This window comes from Argopecten irradians, chromosome 10 (genome assembly GCF_041381155.1).
Source record: "Argopecten irradians isolate NY chromosome 10, Ai_NY, whole genome shotgun sequence".
NCBI classification, from domain to species: domain Eukaryota; kingdom Metazoa; phylum Mollusca; class Bivalvia; order Pectinida; family Pectinidae; genus Argopecten; species Argopecten irradians.
Window position 1 is genome coordinate 33400922 of NC_091143.1, and position 23997 is coordinate 33424918.

At 34.2% G+C, this 23997-nt stretch overlaps 2 protein-coding genes across 2 annotated transcripts; both read left to right on the forward strand.

Annotated features, from left to right (window-relative positions):
- The first annotated feature begins 830 nt into the window (after positions 1 to 830).
- Positions 831 to 7006, forward strand: LOC138333704 (cytochrome c oxidase subunit 5A, mitochondrial-like). The gene is made up of 5 exons (XM_069282255.1): positions 831 to 991; positions 2626 to 2810; positions 4754 to 4858; positions 5431 to 5579; positions 6823 to 7006. Exons 1-5 carry the CDS (start codon positions 904 to 906, stop codon positions 6836 to 6838), a joined length of 543 nt encoding a protein of 180 aa, XP_069138356.1. The 5' UTR covers positions 831 to 903; the 3' UTR covers positions 6839 to 7006.
- Positions 7007 to 20936: 13930 nt separating this feature from the next.
- On the forward strand, positions 20937 to 21919 carry LOC138332805 (forkhead box protein B1-like). The gene has a single exon (XM_069280763.1). It carries the CDS (start codon positions 20937 to 20939, stop codon positions 21876 to 21878), a length of 942 nt encoding a protein of 313 aa, XP_069136864.1. The 3' UTR covers positions 21879 to 21919.
- The last annotated feature ends 2078 nt before the right edge of the window (positions 21920 to 23997 follow it).

Below are 23997 nucleotides of genomic sequence, written 5' to 3' on the forward strand. Positions count from 1 at the left end.
ATGCAGCATATATGATCGGTATCAGGTCGTTTCGGTACGGTTTTTTTTCAAATCTCGTTTTTTTCTGAAAAAAAAAATCACATGACATATATATATTCATCAGTCCATCCACCAAATACAAAAAAAAAAGTTTATAATACAGAAAATGAAGATTTCCGATATAGAATATCGAAAGACGTAGAAGTGTAGTCGTGGATTCCAAAACGTTCGACGAATGAATTCAAGGATGCCAAGAAATTGGGTGTATTTAGTGTCTATCGCAATGTACATATTGAATTTACATTAATGCCATTCGTTGATGCAAAGAAAGTCGCGAATATGCCATGAAAACACAAATAAATAAAGGCATACTAAAAAGTTCTTACCGAAAATGTTTATCACAGGTTTACGACGCGCAAAAAAAAAAAAAAAAAAAAAAAAAAAATACTGAAAATTTTTAGTATTATTTTTTTTGCGCATCGTAAACCTGTGTATCTATGTACCGAAAAACCTCGCGTATGTACCGAAACGACCGCAAGCCTTTTCGGTACTCCCGAAACGACTTAACATGATCTAGAAGGAATTATTTTTTCTGATTTTTCATTTGAAATAATTTGAGACTGATCGTTGTTGTACGTAAATACACATATCGCCATTCGCTGATAGAATTTATATCTAATTGATTGTAACAAATATTTTCCGTTGAATATGATGTTACTTTTTTTTAACTGTGCTATTTAAATTTAGGGTCCAGAACGAGTTTGAGTCGATGCCAATCTTGTTCCCTACAATCTATCATCGTGATCGAATAAGCGCTTCGATTTCGTGCCCATTAAAGTCTTTGGTTGACCCCGAGCACTGATGAATTGTGGGTAAACAGCAAAACCTGCAAGGTCGCACCGGTCAGGAGAACACTATCACAAAATGTTAAGACAATTTTCCCAGGTGCTGACCAGAACTGTGGCCCCTGCACTTCGACAGACAGTGCAGCCCAAGAAGATAAACCCTGCTGGTAATATGACTTTTCTATTCAATCATAATTTATGTTTTGATTTACCATTGACACATGGGTGTCGCTCCGGCTCCGGTTTCGCATACTTTTCCGTTGGAGAATGTCAGACTGTCATTCACAGAAGTGATCGGGTAGACATTTCAAATATTTGGTTGCTGCTCTTACATATTAAGATTTCTGAAACATCACGGCCATGTAAGTTAAATGATTTAATGAGCTAGATCAAAATTATGATCATTATCTACCGTTAGCCAACGACCTCATGGCTACGTGACCGAATCGTGTCGAAGTTCTTGATGCAGTGCTAGAACTTATTCTCTAAAAAAAGACGCATTTCAGGGGTTTTAATTGGGAAATTTAAGTCATTAGAATGGGTAAATGAAGTTGGAATGCTTAATATGGGTATGATTGTAACCATAAATCTGAAGTATAATAGGATATTTAGCCTTTTATTGGGGAAATCAATACATCCATTTCAGTTGTGAATGGAGCTTTGATCACTACTATATACCAGTTCTCGCTAAGTACCAGTTCTCGTCATCGCATGTGTATTTGAATGTTTACACTCAAACTTTCATATATATCAAGTCATGTTCTGATAGAAGATGCTACCATGCATCTTTCCTCAAAAATTGTGAACGCCATGCTGATTTGCTAACAAAGGTAAACATTGTATGTAGTAAACTATTTAGCCAATCAGTTAATAACTTTGAGCAAAGTGTTAAAAATGGCATAATTTGTACGAAAATCAGTAATGCATATTAAGTAACGACGAGGGGCGAGCGACAGTGCGAACAAATACAAGAAAGTTTGTTTTTAGTCCAAGATTGATGCTGGAAGCTAGGACTCACCTTGACATGCACTCGTAGTTAAGTTTTCCTTTCGAGTCATGTTGAGTTGTTCGCCGGAGAGATGAGTGTCAGACTTACCGAAATTCGACAATTTCACGTTGCTTCATTGAGTAAAACAATACTTCTACCATATGATCAATGGTGAAATATATACCAAATTAAGTCAAATTATCTGTCTTTCAATCAAGACTAATGCCAGCCGCATAACTGAAATGGCTATTTCACAAACACTTTTCCCCTGAAATTGGGTTGTTTTATCAGGCCAATGAAGTTATTGACCGGTGTGTATATATTGTCAGACAAGTTTAATACCAATGTAATCATACAAATACACATGCTATGCAAAGAATGAAGTACTTGGCGAGAATTGGTCACTGACCAGTATCGACCACAAAATGCAGTTTCAGAAATTACTAAATCCTATGCAGTAAGTTAAAAAATTCCATGACATCAACTAAAGTATTTACAACAGTATTGTTTTGGTGAGCTAGTTAGGTTACAAAATATCACATAATCTGTTCAGTCTTTTCCCAATATAAATAGTGTTGAAAGTGTAAGAATTGTTTTTGAGGATTGATCAACGTCTCTCATCAGACTCCCTACTAAAACCTTTAACTTTAAACAGGACTAGCTAGGACTCTAGCTTTGTTGAATGTCTTGATCTTTTTCTTGTCAAGATGCACATGGCATATGATGAATACATATGCATAACAATAGGTACAGTTTCTAGACCAACAATGTTACTCCTTGTCTTGATACGAGACTTTTTGAAATATTTTTCAGCTACTTATTCTACCAACATCGTCAGTGAAGCTGATAGAAAATCAGAAGCTGAGAAGAGGGCAGCAGCTTCCCAATCTGTAGCTGATAACATTGATCCCGATGATGCTGAGGAACTTCGTTATGTCAGGCGTTTCACTATTGCTTCAGACATTTGGGATGTAGAAGATGTCATCAATGACATGCATGTAAGAATCATTTATGTGAAAGAAACTCTCTAGTTTAACATTTATTTGAATAAACAATGAATTGAAACTTAGGGACATTGGATAATTTCAGATTATTAGAGGTGGAATTCTGTTCTGTATGAACAATTAACCGATTGAAGAAATACAATATTGATAATATATAGGTTTATACATTGTAGCAACAAATTCTATCTGCAGACACACAAAATTTTACAGACAGTTCGTAATTTAGCATTGTACCTTTAAAGTTAAAGTATTCAGCAAATCCATGAAATGCATCTGATATAAAAAATGAAGAATTTCAAAAATATTACATATACGTTTTATTTATTTTAGAATTAGATATGATAATTTTAATCCTATCATTATTACTTCAACTGGAGCAGAGTAGATGTTTTTGATGAAAAGTCTGAAGTAGGGCTCTCACGGGTACTAAATTTTGTCCCCTGATACCCAAATTTTAGTTCCTGACCCATACAAGGGCATGTATGTATGAACGCATCAACTTTATGAGTTCTTGGTGCATTTACCAATGTTTTTTTAGGTGACCTTCAGATGGAGCACTATTCATTGTAAGTTTGGTCATTTCTTAAAGTGAACAGTCGGGCAAGGATGGCTAAAGTCGGTAAAAATGGTGTGAATGTATCCAGTATAATTTCTTATGAAATGGAAAAATAAAAATCTCTCGTCAAAATATGTCTGCGTACGAAGAAATTAATTTAAAGTATGGGAATTCTAAAACGTCCTCCCGGCTCACTATGTCCGTGGTTACATTTCCACGCAGCCTCGCTTTCAATGCTCTCAACTGTTCTTTACTTTAATGGTCAGAACTGGGAAACTAAGCAGAACTTGACTGTCATATTAATATGTGAGAACTTTTGGAAGGCCAATGAACGCATTTAGACTGGTTTTCTTTGTCCGACTATTCACTTAAAGAAGTATTCTTCAATGTAATAAAAGATACTGCTGTATCCATTTTTACATATCGATCAGTAATTTGGTAACTAACGTTGGAAAATCATAATGTCACAAGCTGACAGAGCCCAGCATGTCCATGGTAGATGTTGTTTTCTTGCATGTGCACAACAGGAAGTACAAAATAGTGACAAAATCTTCATTCGGATAGCCTCTGGTGTTATCACATACAGCTTACAGATAATGAAAGTAAACACATGCAGTTCTCTGATCAAATTATGGTCATGAGAAATAAAAATTGCAACAATTTTGCTTATTAACATGTTGTGAGAAGATGAAGTGTCATCCTTTGTGACTGAGTACTAAGGTACCGTATTTTCCGGAGTATAAGCCGCGACTTTTCCCCCTGAAAATCGGGAGTGCGGCTAATACACCAGTGCGGCTTATCCGTGGACGAAAACCAAAATCTGACGATGGTTTTGCATTATTAAATTACATTGTAATTCACAAAGTGTTTAAAAGATAAAATATGCAATGAAAATATATTAAAGATGAAAATAATTACGTATCAGATGCATGTTCATTCGTAAAATTGTTTAATTCAAGGAAATCCGCCGACTGAAACGTGTTCACAAAACAATGGCAGTTTAGTAAAGTTATACACAGAAAAAAATCACTGTAAAAGTGTTTAAACGATATAATATGTGATGAAAATATAATAAAGATAAAAAATAATAATATACCAGAAACATGTTCAACCGTAAAATTATTTAATTCATGGAAGATCGGCCGACTGAAGCATGGTTGTTTACAGTACACATTTTCGGTTCGGGGTACATCCCAAACCCAACCCATAACCGAGTACTCATGTACTTGTAACAGCCCTAGTCTCGAGTGATTAATTAGTTCTTGGACTACTGTTTTATGTCCTTTGCTTTATGAACAGAGTCATTTTGGATGTTGAGATACAAATACCTTTGTCACCATACATTTTGGTGTACTAATTACTATCAATGTTTTGTTTATAGACCAGAGACAGAGTACCGTTGCCATCCACTGTTATTTCTGGACTGGAAGCCTGCCGCCGAGTCAATGACCACAGCTTAGCAATTAGGTTTATGGAGTCTGTCAGAGTATGTATTTTCTTCTTGATATTTGTTTTATATCACTTAATTGTATTTATTTTGAAATGAGTTTTATAATTTATAAGCCCACTGGATGTAACCTGTGTTCGTTATTTTATTTATTATTTTGGACACGTTTTAGAGCTCTGTGAGGCCTAAAATAAAATATTGTTTGTTTGTCTAAAAACCTAACCAACCGTTTTGGAACACCCAAGTGATTTACTGTTGATTAGTCCTACCTTCTGGTGATTGTAATGTCACAAAGTTTACGTCAAAATATGACATTATAATCACCATCGAAGGTGGAAGGTAGAATCAATTGACAGGAAATCATACTTCACCAACCTCATTTTGATATCTAGAAATCGTACATGTGTTGTTTTTATGCTGGGTCAAGGGAATTTAAATTATTTTGATTGTTGGTTACGTTAATTGCTTTAGTTTTTATTGTTATAATATCTGGTAAAGTGAATATCAATTGTTTTAATACTTGGTTAAGTGAATTTTGATTGAAGATTACCTCTATGATACCAGAAGAGTCAATATACATTCTATACTGTATTTTACCTTTTATATTTTAGTACAAGTCCAAAGTGGACCCTTCACTATGGGACTACATTTCTCAGGAGATTCAGCCCACACTTCAGAGGTTGAGCATCAGTTCCTTACAGGAGATGGGATACACCCAGCCAGAGTTGGTTTCTGAGAACCCAGATTACATGTGGGGCAGGTGAGTTTTATTTATGAAGAATGACTAATATTACGGCAAATAAAAAATAAACTTATTTCTGGTGTAAACTTAAAGTTCGCCAGGGAAAGAATAGGCTAGCTGATTCTCCCCCCCCTCCCCCTAGTTACTTGTATCCCCCGGGAAAAAATTGGCTAGCTGATTTCCCCCCTCTCGATTTATTTTCAGGGAGGGAAACTATTTGCTAGCTGATTCTTCCCCCCCCCCTTTCGATTTATTTTCAGGGAGGGAAACTACTGGCTAGCTGATTCTTCCCCCCTCTCGATTTATTTTAACACCCTTAGAAATGAAGGGCCAGTAGGTAGGGATGTTTCTTGTAATGACTTTATTCAACCTTATATATAAACCATTGATTTGATTCCGAGGGGATTATCGATGTCTTAAATTCATGGAATTTGTACCAAAATTCCTGATTTTGTGCAAAACCGAAGCAAATTAATTTTATAAGTTTATTTGTTTACTTGAGGGCAAAAACTGAGTTTTTGAGTAGGCACTGATTTTATAGGGTCAGTAGGGTTATACTGGAAACACATATATATATTTTTTGTTGTATAGTCTTAGGGATTTTTTTTAAAGGTCCCGTCATGAAAGGGGGCGGCAATATTGTCCATTCCCTTATCACGTTCAGTTCCATCCCGTTTCCATTCCATCTGGAGAAGCATTTGTTGTGCGACTTACATTTATTTAATGTTTACCAAAACTTTTTTCTTAATTTGAAGTATCTTATTTCCAAGTTTGCCATGATGATGCCCTAAAAAAACTAGATGTTCAGCAGAGTTATTAAATTGAACTATGGACGTTTTCTTATTTCACATGTATAACACATACTCATATGCAGGTAGCTTCTTTATTATGACAAGAGCAAAATTTCACACGTGTCTAACTTGCTTGGACTTGGAATGATTAAGATTTTAAGGGCAAATCTGAAAACGAATGATAGGAAGTACTTCATAAACTCTCAACTTAAGTGTAATATTTATCATATCAATTCATGGAAATTAAAGACAAACCATTTTGTGACATGCACTTGATGTTCTCATTATAATTAATGGGATTTTCATCAGATTACATGTAAGTGTATCAGAACTTCATTTTATGAAGGAGATATTTACAGTATCAATTTCAAAGCAAGTATAATAACGCAAAGACAATTTTCATCTTCTATTTTGAAATCATAAATGTTGTGTAAAAAATATAACCATGACTTTTCATTCTTGTGTTGTAGGAAATTCCAGTGGTGATGAAAAGAAAAGTAGGAATTCTATTTCTGTTGGAAGTTTTAATTTGATGTATGGAGGCCGTCACTGTGCTGATTATTGATAGAACTGTACAATCTTACTGAATCATCAAAAGCCATGTGTTTGTATGGAAATGTGTTAACAATATATAAATTAAGGTTTCAAAATGTTTTTAAGTTTTCTTGTTTTGTCATTAAAGTAAAGAAGACATGAGAAAATCATTGATTTTATTGTGGGTATCTCATAGAAACATTACTCCACTGACTTGTTAGTGGTACCGCCTTCATAACTCTGCCTATCGGTAGGCTTTGTCTCGCAGATTAAGTGGATGGTCTGTGTGTATTGGCGTTGCTTAAAAAATGGCAACTTTGATGGATCCATCATGTTGCCAACCTCAATAATCCAGAGGTTACTATCACTGACCTTATATCCACCCCTAGCCTATCTCATAGTAAAATGGGAGCCAGTCCAGGAGAAAAAAAATGACCAATCACAGGCCTACAGGGACTTCTTTTGGAGTTTACAGTGAGAGCGATGCCCGACTTCATTACCACTCTGTCAACCACAGTGTACTGTTATTCAATGCTTTTGCTGTATACGAAAGGACCAAATCGAGCTTAAATTACCTCCAGTTTTACTATGACATATTCCAGTGGTGGATATAATGTCAGGGATGGTAACCCCTGGCACATTGAGGATGTCATGCTACAAGCGCGGTAGAATTTCCTACAATTGTATTCTATATGAAAATAAAAAAACTTGTTAGTGTTAGAATGAGAATAGTAGAAAATTCATAAATTACAATGAAATTGATTCAACTCAGTTGGAAAAAAGTAGCTTAATTACCATGGACACCTGTCCGAATATTTCTTGCAATTGTTTTTATACAAAGAAAATATATTAAATTAAGTTTTAAGAATTCTTTTTACTTTCTGTATTAAAACACAATCAGGTTTTAGTGCTACATGTATCTAAACTAGTGACTTTATATAAAACCTGGTTTCTGTTCTGACAAAATCTTGTGTGAAATGTAACACTTCGCCCGAGCACGATCAAATTACATATTCCATATTTATGCTTTTTATCTTTGATCTTCAATAGTAAAAACAAATTTGTAAAACCAGGTCCTACAGAAAACCAAAATCGTCCTTAAATATCAGTTGAAGGGAAGTCCTGTTTAAGAGTTGTCTCCCCTACATCATGCTTTGGCCTCATGGCGTCCTTGTACAGACAGTAAGTTGCTTCAGACCTATATTGCTGGAAAGATTGTGTTGTTGGCGTAATTGATAAATGTGTTTTTAAAAAAAGCTCAAATAGACGAAGCTTTCCTACGACGATGACCAGAAGGCCCTATTCCGTTCGGTGCTGCACATCTTGAATATCGGAAAGGAATGCAAGTGATGATATTTAAAGATGCTCCACCGCCGACAGAGCATAAAATGGTATTTTATCACCATCAAAAACAGGAGCAGACGAATAAGTATTTTTCTTCAGTTACAGTAAAATTAGAAGCTCAACCTTTTCAATGGTGGTAATGGTGTAAAGTAAGTAACTTTTGTAACTGAAGAAAAATACAATGTAGCATCTTTAAGAGATTAGAAAATCAAAAGAAGCAAGTTAATATATCTCTCTATTCTATGTCATATGATCACCAAATTTCGATATAGATGTATTGGTAAACAACATATAGTAATGGTTAACAGATGGCCCAAATTTGCACACACACTCTTTCTGCACATATGATACATTTTTATTACTATATAATGAAAATAAAAAGAAGTCCACTATATCAAGGAGACACAACACGAAAATACCACAGCCTCCCTAAACACACAGATATTTAATCTCATACTCCGAAACGCATTGCACACATGGGAGGCCGTCCTTAACGAAATCAAACCAACTATTCTGCCATCTTATTTTCAACCCATTTCATCGTTAGATTGCATACATATATATATTTATTTTTTAAAATTTCGTATGAACAATGTGTTGCACTTTATCATATCAATGGAAGTTTGTTTGATCTTCCCTTGCGATGGCGAGGGTATTGAACCTGATGATCGTAAAGGCGACTACATTTTGGTCCTAAATTTTCTGCCTTGGCCTTGAACAGAGCGTTAACGATGTGTGGAAGACTTTGATTCTTGTCCCCTGGTCGTGACAAGAATCAAAATTACTTTCTAATGATTTTGAACTTTTTGTTTGTTTGTTTGATTTATTAACGTCCTATTAACAGCTATGGTCATGTAAGGACGGCCTCACATGTATGTGGTGTGTTGTGTGTATGTTGTGCGAGGTGAGTGTACTGGGAGACTGCGGTATATTCGTGTTGTGTCTTCTTGTATAGTGGAACTGTTGCCCTTTTTATAGTGCTATATCAGTGAAGCATGCCGCCGAAGACACAAAGCAACACACCCCACCCGGTCACATAATGATTTTGAGTGCTAGGTAGAACCTATCGTTTTAGGGAACAACACCGATCTATAGATGCGTTCTAAATTCGATGACAACAAGGGAAACAGTTGGATAACCTCCCCTGTATATTAAGAAGCTGTGATATTATTCGTACTGTATTCCACGCGATACTGGACATACTGGATATTCTTTCTGCCCCGCATGTAGAGCGTAAAATGCACTAGTAAAATTACCTTTTAGGATAATATGTTTCCTCTTTCCTAAATGACTTTCTTTTTCATAACGTCTTCCTTGACATCGACTCATTTCTGGCCTTGAACTGAACGTTAGCCGCACGCGAGGGAGACTATCTGTTCTGTCCTATAATCGAGTCACACGTGCACCATGGTCTTTAAAGTGTCAATTTCTTGTCCGCGTTTAGCATAAGTTGATAGTGTACTGTTATCAGTATATTGTAACCGGGCGGGGTGTGTTGTTCTGTGTCTTTGTCGACATGCTTCAGTGAGATAGCACTATAAACTGTGTAAGAGTTACACTATTAAAAGAAGAAGTGACACGGATCATACCACAGCTTCCCAGAGCAAACTACTCAGATACGTAACAGATTGCTTACAGGTGAGAACGTCCATATGACCCAGTCTGCCTAATTAACTAACCGACCATGTCAATTGGCTGTTGATGTCTCACTGAAGTATGCCACCAAAGACACACAACACTTCACATGTTCGCGGTACATTTGTATACCGAGAACGAGTAATCAAGGTGCTATTCTCCATTTCAGCTGAACGTTAAGCAGCAGCAGCAGAACAAAACAAACTACAGTGTGTCTCGATAAGGGGATATAACCCAAAAATTTCCCCACAGTTTCACTCAATTCCTGTCCAAAAGTCATGCAGTGGAAGCATTGGAAACGACCTATCTGGACGGTACCATGCAGTAAATGGGAGCAGGTTGTTGCCCGAAGAAATTATGATATCAACGTTCAAAATTGATTGCAATGTGGGTATTCGGTGACAAAACAATCATCAACATGATATATCAACGTTGAGAATTGATTGCAAAGTGGGTATTCGGTGACAAAACAATCATCAACAACACAGTCATACCTTTATGTAACGAAGAAAGCACAATATCAATTGAAAATGATATATTCCATTAAATGTAAGCTGTCAAGCATATAATGTATAAGCTGTTTTTGCTGCAATCACTCGTTTAAAGGTCCAATGTACATGTAGCATTACCAATCTTTTCGGTTTTGAATTAATTATTAGCCTTCTATTAACGGCTTAAAGTATTCATTTTTTGACTAAGACACGTGACCACACTCTATTTCAATAAGGTTGCACTCCTGCTCAACAAACAACACTACAATAAAAAAGATGGATTTGCCCGTTCTTTGTTTAACGCGACCGGACTAAAATGTGTCATAGTAAAACTGAAGGCTTTGTATGCGTCAACAGACAAGTAGTTTGGTTATCAGGACCCGGTTGTTCAAAGCAGATTAGCTGAATCACATGATTAGTGAAATTTTCATTTCTGATTATCTGGAAAATTTGTGATTATATCTTCACTAAACCCAGCAAGTAAGTAGAGAAAACAGCCCTTCAGATTCTTGTAAAATTTTGTAAAATTTGTAATACCAGAAATTATTTTATCTTGATTTGAAAATTATCGTTAAACTGTGATTAGCCTCATCAACTTTTGAACAACTGGGCCCTGATGTACATGTAGATGAAAAAAATCGAATAGCTTTGGGCGTTGATCTCTGTAATATTCAAATGAATTCTCTGCAGTCTGTCATTGCAGTTTTGGTCTGCTGAAATGCCTTCAGTTTAACTATAATGACATATTTCAGGAGTGGATACACAACAGTGATAGTAACCCCCGGAGTAGAAATGGATGGCTCCAGTAAGGAAGGCACCGTAAAGTAAGCAACGTTTTCCACAAGAAGGCAACATAGTGATACGGCATTCTTCCAAAAACACATGCCAGTTGCATATATAGTATAAATGTCCTGGTTGTTTTGTATTCTAAAGAAAATCAAAACCAAACCATCTCCTGTATTATGGGTTATAAGATTGAGGTTTTACGGCGTGTTAACCACATTCTAGTGATCTACGATCAATAAACTGATAAGTACCGAAATAAAACTGTGTTTTTATTGGTATGTCGTGACGCAATCTGATTAAAATCAGATCTTCGATTACGCTCTGATACTTTACGCTTCGTACTGGACCGTAGAGTATCAGAGCGTAATCGAAGATCTGATTTTAATCAGATTGGTCGTGACGTGTTACACTTACATGTATTATGAATGCATTAAAATATCCTCGCTCTGATATATATGGAGGATATTCCTTGATTATTGGTAAATAACAGTTACCAGATCGAGATCTATATTACTCGCCAGAAGATATTTCGTCACGATAGCAACATTTAAAACGCGCAGTATTAAAAAATCACTCATTTTTTCGATTCCATTTTAAAACAAGTTCGAGGTACCGAAAATTAACATTCACGGATTGAAAAGTGAATGGAAATTCCTTTCAATAGACATGGTATGGAAATATTAAAGATGCTCCACCGCCAACAGAGCAAAAAAGATACTCATCATTTGAACAATAATTGGTGTTCAATCGTCTATATATGTGTCTAATTAACACAAAAAAAAAATCATTTTGCTTTTGGTGCATGTGCAATCAGTACTTCATTCCATATAGGATATAGTAACACGAAATTTTTTCGGGATGCAATATTTTTATCTTTAAGTTAAGTGAGAAGCACAAACTTTTCAATGGTAGTAATGGTGTAAGTAAATAATTTTTCTAACTGAAAAATATACTAATTCGTCTGTTCCTGTTTTTGATCGAGTAAAAATACATACTGTCTTTTTGTCAGCAGTGGAGTATCTTTTATTCGCAGAGATACATTTTCACAATTTTACTCAAATCGCGAAATTCGCAAAATTAAATCGCACTCGAAAATAAGCTGGTTTACAATTTTTCAAAATCAAAGTGCGATGATTGAAAAATATAATTTTGAGATTAAAAGATCTAGCCGACATTTGGTCTGAATTATTCAACCGTTTGACTGAAATTATAGAGACCAATAGAAACTAGGACAAACTAGGTAACTTTTAACACTAAAAATATCTTTATGCAGACGGTGATACTATTAATATTCGCGTATTGGGGTATGCAATTCATTAAACGATTTCAAATTCAATTTTATAAGGCGCAATCTACTGTAAAATTACCACAGTGCCATAGTCTGAAAGTCTCCGCCGTTTTAAGCAATATCAATAAAACTTTTAACGCCACGATGGATGTTTGCACATTTGGCATTTCGCATGTACGAAAAATCTTATTTATGACCCAGTTATAATGATAGGCAGTGATCTAAATAATGACATAAAACTCCAATCGTTATAATCTATTTGAATGAGATCTAATTTAATCTGGTCTTTGTCAATAATCTCCCCTCACGTTTCCTTCCTGTGTTTTTTCCCTTTAACTAGAGGCGGGAAGGGCCTTTCTGACACAAAGACACCCGTAACGATGTAGCAACATCCACAGCGTGACCCGACATTGTCGCTTTCAGAGTGCCAAACAACACTAGGTAAATAACCCACAGAACTCACACCGGTCGAGTTCCGGGTTCTATGCAATAACACACAACACTGCAAGGGCGATTCTATTCCGGACAATGGCGGCCGATAATTTCCTCCGATAATCCGACGTGTTCTGGCCTTCGATATCACCTTATTGGTTTAAAGTTCACTTCCAATCCATTAATTACAATCTTTTTTCTGATGAACCACGAATACACCGGATTGGATAATCTGAATAAAATTGCAATAAATGTATCCGTTCTTATAGCAAATCGATGGATCCAGCGGGGTAAAAATGCATAATAAAATATTTCCGAACAAGCCAAATATTGACAGAAATTGGGAAACGATGGCTTGCAGAGCTCGCCGTGTATTTATACATAACAAATTGATCGCATGTCTTTTGAGACAAATTTTGATTGCTTTTATAGAGGACGGAAACCAAACACCGATGCTACATCCAACTTCCATTAAGTGAAACTATAATCCCAATATTATTACAATTGATTCTAATTCCATTGCTGCTATTAACAGTTACTTTCACTGCTGCAACGATAGGGAGAGTATGTGTATTGTATTGTTATGGAAGCATTGATTTCAGTATTCGTGTAAATATCATCACTACAACCCGTTTTAGTTCTTGGGTCATAATAGGATATTTCTTTTTTATCGTATCATCGACTGTGATTTCCGTCTGTTGTGTATCTAGTTATTTCCGTTATATCTGCACGTGCATATACTGGTATCCATCCTCATTAACATATAACCAATTAAGGATTTTCGAGATGTTGTTTTTCAATTTCTTTCATTTTTGCAAATATATTTTATATCACATTATAATGTAAACTGACATTCTTTCACGAAGATTTCTTTCAAAACAATTCGCGGAGATAAATTTTTCAAAGATCCAAAATTTAAATAAAAATACGTATCAAATAATACTACAATGTATGTTGCTTGTAAAAAAAAAACTTTCTCGAATTTATTTGGATCGCGAAACTCGTGCAAGTAAATGGCAAGCGACAGAAAGTTGGCACAATATTGACATCCACACGTAGGGTCATGCATACGCTTTCATCCGTAACTCTCATACTGCCATACGCATATTTATGATCAATGATCACTTCTTACTTATTATATAGTATTATATTTTGTGTGAAGAAACAATTATTTTAAACAATATCTTATTCAAATAAACAATGAGGATATCATACATATACCAATACCAAGCTAGGATGGGAAAACAAGCAGAAAGCTGATGGGAAAACAAGCTGAAAGCTAATATCAATTCCTCTCCTAGAAAACAATTGCCAGCACAATGTGATTTTTATAACATACTGACACATACATATAAACCCACTCGTCTACTGACTATAAGTTAAAGATGACCACAACTGTCGGCTTATAATACGATATTGTACGTCATACTGGTGACAAATCTTACTTTTTCATTACCAAAATTGATATTATTGTTTTTCTTATAAATTGGCATTTGACAGCAAGTGTGCAAATTATGGTAAAAGCTGACGAAAAGAGGAAATTAATTTAGTTTAATTTATCAATTCAGTCAAACTTGTCTATAAAAAAACAAAAGGGAAAAAGAAAAAATGATCTTTGTAGCCAGGTGGTCTTTATACAAAAGTCAAATGGTGCTGAATTAACCTTTTGTGATCCCCGGAAAGTGGTCTTTATAAAGAGGTGGTCACTAAAACTTTGACCGAATCTCATTTTTTTTCGAAACTTAGTTTTATTTCCGAGAAGTAACTTCAACCTGCCTGTGGATATAGTGTAATTATATTCAAGATAAGCTGAATTATCATGAAAATATTCGTGAAATATTCGTTCTTTTATATGATGCGCAAATACAGATGTTTACGTTATACATACTGTAATCAGAAACACTATGCCATACACTATCCATAGATATTATGTTAATTAGCGGCTTTGAACTCCCGATATTTTCAACTAATAATTATAGAGTACGAAAACATTTTATCACATAATCGGCCTGATATCCAGTGACTTCGCCCAAGTACATTTTTGTATATGTCACTAGTTTAATATAATCTGGAGCGCTTTTCATTGACTTCATTTTCAAGGCTAGGAAAAGAACAACTCCTTACAAATATATATCATTTATACTTTTATAAGATAACTGTCAAATGTCATTTAGGACAAACTCACTTCACCTCTCAAATATACCACCGACTAATCAATTGAAGTTCCCAAGGTCTATTGCATATCATTAGTCATGGTTGCAATTCGTAATTAAACAGACATATAATGACAATTCTAATTCAAAATTACCAACGTATATAGAAAAAAAGAAATCAAAATCTTGAATTAAAGGTCATTTGCACATTTTCATTTATCAGAGTTTTGCCAAATCATTTGATCTTAAGATTATATTATATACGAAATATTCTTTGTCACCTAAAAGTATTCAGTGAAAATATGAATTGCGGACGTTTCTAGATGCATGTATTTGTCAGGATAGAAAAATGAAGGATGTATAAAGTAAACTGCATCTATATTTTCTCGGAAGTACCACAAGCATTTATAAAAAGAGGATAGTGGATGAGTTTTGGAATTTAAAATAGCACAATTTTATAATTTTCAGTCTTGAATTAAGTGCATTTTTTTTTTATAAAACTCCTTGGAATTATTTTGAATATAACGATGGCGATACATTCCCAACATTGACCACTTGTGCTAGCTATAGACAATGCATTGGTCTTTTGTCATTGACGCCGAACATCATGGCTGGGATTACTACAGATTAGGACATGGATGAAGTAGGCTTCTCCTGGACACGATCTTTCTGCTTTCCCTTTCTAATGGTGTTTACACAAAAGGCGCTTTTTATTCCGGTTCTTGCCATAGGGACTAATGGATTATCATGGTATCACGATCTTATTTGAATTAAAGCCTGCAAGATTACTATGGAATCTGCAATCAAACAAATATTAACTTTGGCAATTTACGTTAAAGTCATGTGGATGTAAATTACATCATTTTGATTACAAATAATCCGAGATTGATGTTACTTTTGCACATGCCGGGATTTAGAAAAAATGTATCTAGTAAAGTTAAAGCATAAAAAAGAATATGTGCATCTGGTATTGATATGATATGATTACGTTTTCTATCACGATTTTTCAAATCGTTTTTTTTATAAATTCCCGCAGTTCTGTTATATTTTAGTCATGATTTCAAACTTAAAAAACCCACAAAGATTAATTACCAATAATGAAAACTTTATAAAGAAGGTGTATACTTAAACTCATCGAATAAATTACACTGACATCGGGAAAACCAGTCGTCAACACTTTTTACACTGATCGCTAAACAGGAACAGAAACTACCACTTTATAGACTGGTGTGATTCAGCAAGAAACATTACCCAGAACAGATATGGTTTGACCCAAGACTCGCCAAAATTGATAGAGGATAAAAATATTGATGCAGTGCGGCTAAATACAAACCTGATATTCCGTATGCATCGTATGCTCTCGTAACGAGATATTGGATAGCTCGTCATCATTTGTTTGTTCGCGAAGACCCCCGCCCACCAAAAAAAGTATATAAAAGAAGTCTTGGCCTGAACCTCATGGTATGCTACATTGTATATTGAGGACATGGAACAATTTCTAAAACATAAGATATGAGATAAGAACAAATCATTAAAATTACTGTAGATTATTTTATGCGGCTTGGATACGTTCGATTCCTAACTCCTTCGACGAGATCAAGCAATGAAGGAAAATTGTCACTACATTCAGGATGTCACGTGTCGTCAAATATACATACTATTTTGTCTTTAGACCCATTTTTGTACTTTGCCTGAGTTTTTCAGGGTGGCGTCATATGACCATTGTTTTTCTTGTAATTTGAGCATCTGACATTTTTCAAAGACAATATACATCTAATACAAAACTAAGGACCTTTCTTTTGGTCCATACACAGCATTTCCATATGGACCTCAACAAATTAAAGACCCATAATTGATAAGTAAAGGTGTAGTGAAGTGAATCTTGTAAAAATATTTATGAAAATAACGAAGAGCACATTTTTTCATTTTTCTTTTCAAATTATTATTCCTATTAGTTTTTGAGAAGATATTGTAACAAAATGATGCATCATACCAATTCAGTGTTTAGATTTAAATTGCGTTCCGCGGCAGGAAGATACACAATGGAAATGGAAATGGCGGTCTATGGTTTTGTTGTTTATGTTATTCGCGCATCAAAAATCCTAGCATATAAATGTGTACGGTCACACATAACATTTAACAAATATTATTCAGGAACATGTTATTATCTACTTGGAGAAGTATAACATTTTTTTGACAAACATTATGTACATTTTAATGTCAGTGGAAAAGATCTATATCTATATATAGATCTGTTGACAGAAATCTAAAAATGGCTTAAACGCGCTATTACCGATTTTTGTTTCATTTTTTTTTCTACAACAGTTATTTCAGGCGCACTCAATCATCATTGCGCTCACTGCAATTACCAAGTATGTATCAAAATAATTTCACTAAATTCAATGTTCATCTTTTTTTTTTATTCAATTATAGATTTAATGGAATTTGACAGATTTTGTCCTGTTATGTGTTGATATTCTCTTATCCATTTTACCGTGGATTTATGGCTATCATGAATACCAATCAAATGCTACACCATCTAATTTTGTTGGGACTAGTTTTTAATATACACATATTATTATCACTTTGGGAAGCGATTTAGCCTTCCATTTATATCTATATGTGTAAATACTCATCCGTAAACACTATTCAATGCTACATAGAATTTTCAATTGAGCGTTGATAGAAATGTAAGTAATCTAAATTCGATTCGTTTGGACAAATTAATCTCCATGATCATGTTATTGACAAACCTGTGGATGGTAATCTTTTATCTTCCTGTCTGTTTGAAATATATTTCAGGCTCATTGCACAAATCTCTTTCAAATACAGTGTTTCTTTTTTCTGATAGCAAATGCGCCGTGCAGTTTATCCGGAATGAATGTTTTGCAAATCAGAAAGTTTCTTGTAGCATCATTGGTCAAATCCAAGCGGCGCTACCAAATCGCTTACTATAACGTTAACACACCATTTAGTAGGTGACTAATGAGTTTTAAATACGGTGCCCAGTCAGTGTTGAGATCTTGAATAAAACCTTGGCGGGGCTCAGATTACAGGTATAGTTGATGTCCACAGAAGCAAAAAAGAAATTTAAATGATCGGCAACTAGGAATGTGTAATGTAAAGAAAATAGAGTTTTTACGACGCTGGTGCATGCTCATTATTCACATACAATGGCGATTCCGTATAAATTATTCAGTAGTTGGCATATACACTGTACATAAATGACAATATTGCGATGGCTTTCATTCAAATTTACTTAGCGTCTAATTGGTGAAAAATAAGGCGAGGGACCAAACGTTTGTAATCTAAGAGGTTTTACATTCGCAGCACTTACGATATGAAGAGCAAAGAAAAATACATTTCAAATTATGTTCATCGTTTTGAAGCTCATGTTTGCTTTCACTCCTTATATTGTTTTTATATACTTATATAAAATGATAACTTTTCGTCGATGTAATGGATATACCAACCGTGAATAGAGACATGATTATTGAAATGCGAGGAATATTTATTAAAAAAAACTATTTAAGAAACTAAGATAATAAATACTGTACCATTTCCATATTTACTTAAATGTTGCATTCATTAAAAAGCTAAAACCAGCACAGGTAAAATCGAAAAAATATTTCCAAGCAAAATTGTGCCAAAATGATTTCAATGAGTATGAAAATATTTTGGTGTTTTTTAATGTCATGACATTTGAAATTACAAATGAGTTTAATGCACTAATAGGTTATTTCTGAGGAAAAATATTAAAAAAGAAAAAAAGTGTGACATGTTTGTGTTTAGAATGTTTGTTTTATTTTATGACAGACAAATAATGCAAAACTAAACATAAAAATACCTTTTGATATTATCTATATCTCAATAGAATAGTTTCTGATGGACTAATACATTTTCTGTCTTGTGTAACCAAATGTATAAGTAATGTAAAATTAAAATACAAAGAGATAAAAATCTAACCAACATTATGCAATAAAGCCCAACTTGTATGCCCTTCGCATTTAGTATTTCTTTATATCTTACATGCTATTTGGTAGTATTTGCTAGCGTTTTTATAGTTTCTAGCCTATACGTTTTTATTTTAATAATAAAACATAATTACTAAATGGCAGAGTACACATATGCATTTCAATGTTTGCTATCGAAACTTGTGTTTTTATAAATGATTCACAAAATGTATTACTATCGCATTACAGTAACTTCTGCGCGATGGTAATATCTATTCAAATGTACTTAGATATATAAATATTTTATGATCATGTATGTAGGAACATCATTTCCAATCGTTTTTACGATATTACATTATCGATAAAGGAGACTAAGCAGGATTTTTATATGACATAACCCTTTATCCTCGCCGATCCCACTGTGCGTGGCCATTACTGAATCATTTTTATATCTCAATTGGCAATATACCTGTAGTTTTATAGCACTTAAACAGCTTGTTTATTTCTTGATGTTCAAATTTCAAAATCATTTCCAACATCGTTTAAATCATTCATCCTTGTTCTGTATATTTTGTAAAAATACTCATAAAGATCTTTGAAACCTTAGAATCAGCCACTTTAAAATAGCTTGCAGGCACATAATGTGCAATTATATAAAGAGTGTTAAATATATTATATAAAGCTATTTTTCAACTGTGATTGAAATTGATATTACAGAACCTGTAAATGTAAGATCTTAAACATATAATATCATAATCCAATTTCAGCCAAAAAATGATCAATGCCTTTTATGTAGTACAAACTGTTTACATATGATGGTATATCGAGCAATGAAGTGCTCTTAGTAATATATTGATTTTAATGTTTTGAAAATTTTCGATAAAAGAACTAATGGAGGAATCTGTCTAACACAACAGCCATGCATTAATTAAAAATGGTAAAGAGAGAAATATGTATTTCCTATTTGATTAACCGATAATTTCGAAAAAAATATCTATTACTCCATTCCCAATCATCAATTAAAATATTTAAGAGAGAAATATGTATTTTTCATTTGATTATGTTTGAGAAGAGTATCTAGTGTTTTCTTCACAATTATCAATTGCTAATTAATCGTTAGCTGATAATTGGAATGAATATATAATGTCGGAAGTGATCTTATAACGGATATCGGAGTTGCGGCATATTAGCGTCAACACTGGTATCTAAAGCTTTTTAGATACTCCATTAAATTGTCTCTTCTTAATTAGAGTCCTGGTACTCCACGCTTTCTTTGTCTTGGCATCGTCCCATCGATCAAGGTTCTGTCTTTATTGCCTGTATTGACAAATTTAGACCTCTCTCATTTTCAAGCGATTTCTTTGACAGACATACGTGTGTCTTTTCAACCAGGACGACAGCCTAACACTTTAATACCTTAGGAGAAACCGAGATTAATGTCTCGGTAATTTTAAATCTATTCGTCTTAGTAGCCGTGTATTGGATGCTCCTGTTGTGCCTGGAAGGAGCGTCAGTGTTACAGCCCCTCCTGAAGGACAGCCCTTTACTGAATGTCATTCGCGGAATGTTTAGCATCATTTGTATACAAATAGGATGCATCCCGCCCCCTGGCGGAAGATTGACAAGTCTAACGTCACAACTGATATATAATAGGATACACGCGAATGGATGTTTTTCAGCCTTATATCAACTGTTTGTAAATGGAATGAAATTTGTTTTGCATTTGACAAATGACTGGAAGGTACATGTGATGATACAAGACAAGAAGCAAGGATTTCCACATCATCTGTTGACAGTAGTCGTACTGAAAATATGCTGCGGAAAACGTGACCAAGAATTGTGAGCACAGGACTTTTAGAACTTTGTCAGGACAAAACCACTGACGTTTTCCTTCACGTAAGCTACACATTTGATTATTTTCTCGGTTTTATTATCTTTTATGTTTTTCGAGGATTAAATTTGTGCATCATGCCGAGACCAGGAAGAAATACGTACAATGAACAAAAGCCTCCATATTCTTACATAGCGCTGACCGCTATGGCTATCCAGTCTTCTCAAGAGAAGATGCTCCCATTGAATGATATTTACAAATTCATCATGGACAGATTTCCATTTTATAGACAAAATACTCAAAGATGGCAAAATTCTCTTCGACACAACCTCTCATTTAACGACTGCTTCATTAAAATTCCGAGGAGGCCGGATCGTCCTGGTAAAGGCAGTTACTGGGCCTTGCACCCAATGTGTGGAGAAATGTTTGAAAATGGAAGTTTTCTTAGAAGGAGAAAGAGATTTAAATTAAACAGCATTCAGAAAGCATTTTTGGACCCACTTAGACAGTGCTTAGAGTCCCCCTATTTTTCGGACAGGGGAGCAGCCCGGATGTCCCCCGTGAATCAAACACCTCAGCAGTCTCCAAGATTTCAGTCGTATGGACATTTGACAGGACATGGTAATTCCAGCTCGTTCAAACAACCTTTCACGATAGAAAATATCATTGCCCCTGAAAACAAGACGAACAGTGTACTTCCGCAACCTATTCTTCCCACCCCTTTGCCGGCTTTCGCCACCCAATTCGCTGGTGCATTGTCGTGTTCAAATTTTGTGACTCCTTACTCAACTGGAGAACTGTTGTCTACGCTTGCCTCCTCGTACGGAATGGCGGCGGAGTATCAAAATATTCTGAAATCAAACCACGTTCTATCCCACCACCGAGTACCTGCAGTACCTCTACCCATAAAACCGTCGCCATATTCAGCTCTTTCATATCAGAGCGAACATGGTGTCCTTGCTAATTCTCGTTCAGCCCTTAATCTTTCAACAACAGGACTTGACATTGAGCGCTCCATCAAAATGGCACAATCGAAAAGGGACCATAGTTTAGCCCTGTCAGTTGAACAAACTTCTTGATACTTGTTCTGACTCATATAATAATGTGTCAAAACTGCGAGGAGATCAAACAAAGTTAACTGTGTTTTATCCTAAATACTGGTATTATTAATACTTAAAGTGATATACAATTTCTCTTTATATGAGACAATGCTATTTCTCTGGAAATTGTTTGAACACAGGTAAGAAGCTGTTACAATGTCTTTTTAAATTCACTTATAATGTCATGTGAATAAAAACAAATAATATATTCTTGTTTTGAGCATTCTAATTATTTTGTATCATTTTATCATTTCACAAATGTGACAGCTATACATATTGTATGATTTAAAACTTAAGCAATATTGGTACGATAATCACAGCTGTTGATAATATCATAAAATGAATTGATACCATACTTAAAAATGAAGCCTGGCAATATCATATTATCTAAACATCAAATAGTGTGTGAAAATATAAACTGGATACTTGATAATATAAGGATACGACAGTAACAAAAAGGATTAGAGAATAAAATAAGTTCTGTAACCGACATTTGAATAATTTTCGCTAATGTTATTATCATAACAATATAGCAGACAGTCAATGGAAAACAAGCACAAATTGCAAATATAGCAGAGATAAGTAAGCAAATTAAAGAAACAAATATTTTCATTTTGATATATATACATCATTACTTTCTATTGATATTTGAACTATTTTTTTTACTTATATCAAATTAATTATTATGATATCTTATCAAATGTTTTAGTTGCTGATAGAAAATATCAGATCTTTTGAATTAATAATTGTACCAGGTTATTTGAAGATGAGCTCTTTTATGTTTCGTTTTGAAGCCGTTCATTCAGATGTGATTTTAAAATGCCTGAATTCTATGAAACGTTTGGGATGAAGAACTGTGTGAATTAATGCTTTATTTATAAGGAATCATTCTTTATTTAGCTATTAGGGAGGCTTGCGTACTAATGTCTATTAATACCGAGGATATTATAAACCTTATACTTTATTACTGACATGATAAGTTTTACAAGTATTATACAAAAAACCTAAATAAAGATGAGGTGCAGTCATGAATTAAATACGATAGATGGAAATGTATAAGGAAAATATAGCAAAGTACTATTTTTTTAACTGGAAGTGCGTTTACATAATACAAGTAAGAAATAGAACACAATTTAACGCAATAAATAGGTTCTCAAATAATAAAACTATTAAAGATGAAATAGAATATTACTTTTTATTGATTGTTTTAACATCCATTGAAATGTTTCTGAATAAGATCAGTATTATATAAGACAAATATCATAAGAAATTAAAGTAGAGATGTTGGTAATGGAAATAAATTTGAAAGCATAAAATTAAAAATGATATATCTTTACACATATATGTGCATCATGATAAATCTCATCGCATTTCAATTCAAGTCAGTTTTTTTCTCTTTCCCATATATCGCTGTCTACTGTATATCCGATTAGTTCTGTTTAATAGCATGGTGCAAACTAAATAGAAAAGTGCATTTAAGAATACGGTTTTCAATTTAGGTTAATCCTGTACGGAACAGGCACAGTAGGCGAATGGCATACAGATTTCCATTCTAATGCCAATGATTGTCGTTCAGTTTTGTAGAATTATTTCTACTTTTTGTTGGCTTTTTCTTAAATGTTTTGTCCCGGACGATTTAAATTGCTTGTCACATCGGAGTCCATGCATTCTGAATACATCATGTTAAGATCTTTCTATAGCTGTTATTCTTATTCAAATTATTTTACTCGATGATGCAGTAATTGAAAGTGTCAATATTTTACATGCACAGATGAAGTTTCGGTTACAGTTCGAAGCAGGAATTTAAATGACATCTAGAAGGGGATACATAGTTTATTGAAAACCACTGATTACTTTAATAAAACAGCATACGTCACTAAAATCGAATTTGAATACAGGCATTCATGACATATAAATCAATCTTAAAGGTAATATACGTAACACAGAATTAATCCAATTAACACGATATGTAACATGTGATTATTCAATTTATTAGATGCATACTTGTGGGGATGCGATTACATTTGAAACCTTAATGTATTTGTAATTATATCTTTAATCAAAATTTTATTTGTACCGAAATGTATTAAGACAGGTT

Bases quoted from the DNA above. Each gene is read 5' to 3' on its own strand.
- LOC138333704 (XM_069282255.1), top strand. From the start codon at position 904: ATGTTAAGACAATTTTCCCAGGTGCTGACCAGAACTGTGGCCCCTGCA. The intron at 2,811-4,753 runs GTAAGAATCATT...TTTTGTTTATAG, and splicing joins ATGTCATCAATGACATGCAT to ACCAGAGACAGAGTACCGTT. The intron at 4,859-5,430 runs GTATGTATTTTC...TTTATATTTTAG, and splicing joins GGTTTATGGAGTCTGTCAGA to TACAAGTCCAAAGTGGACCC.
- LOC138332805 (XM_069280763.1), top strand. From the start codon at position 20,937: ATGCCGAGACCAGGAAGAAATACGTACAATGAACAAAAGCCTCCATAT.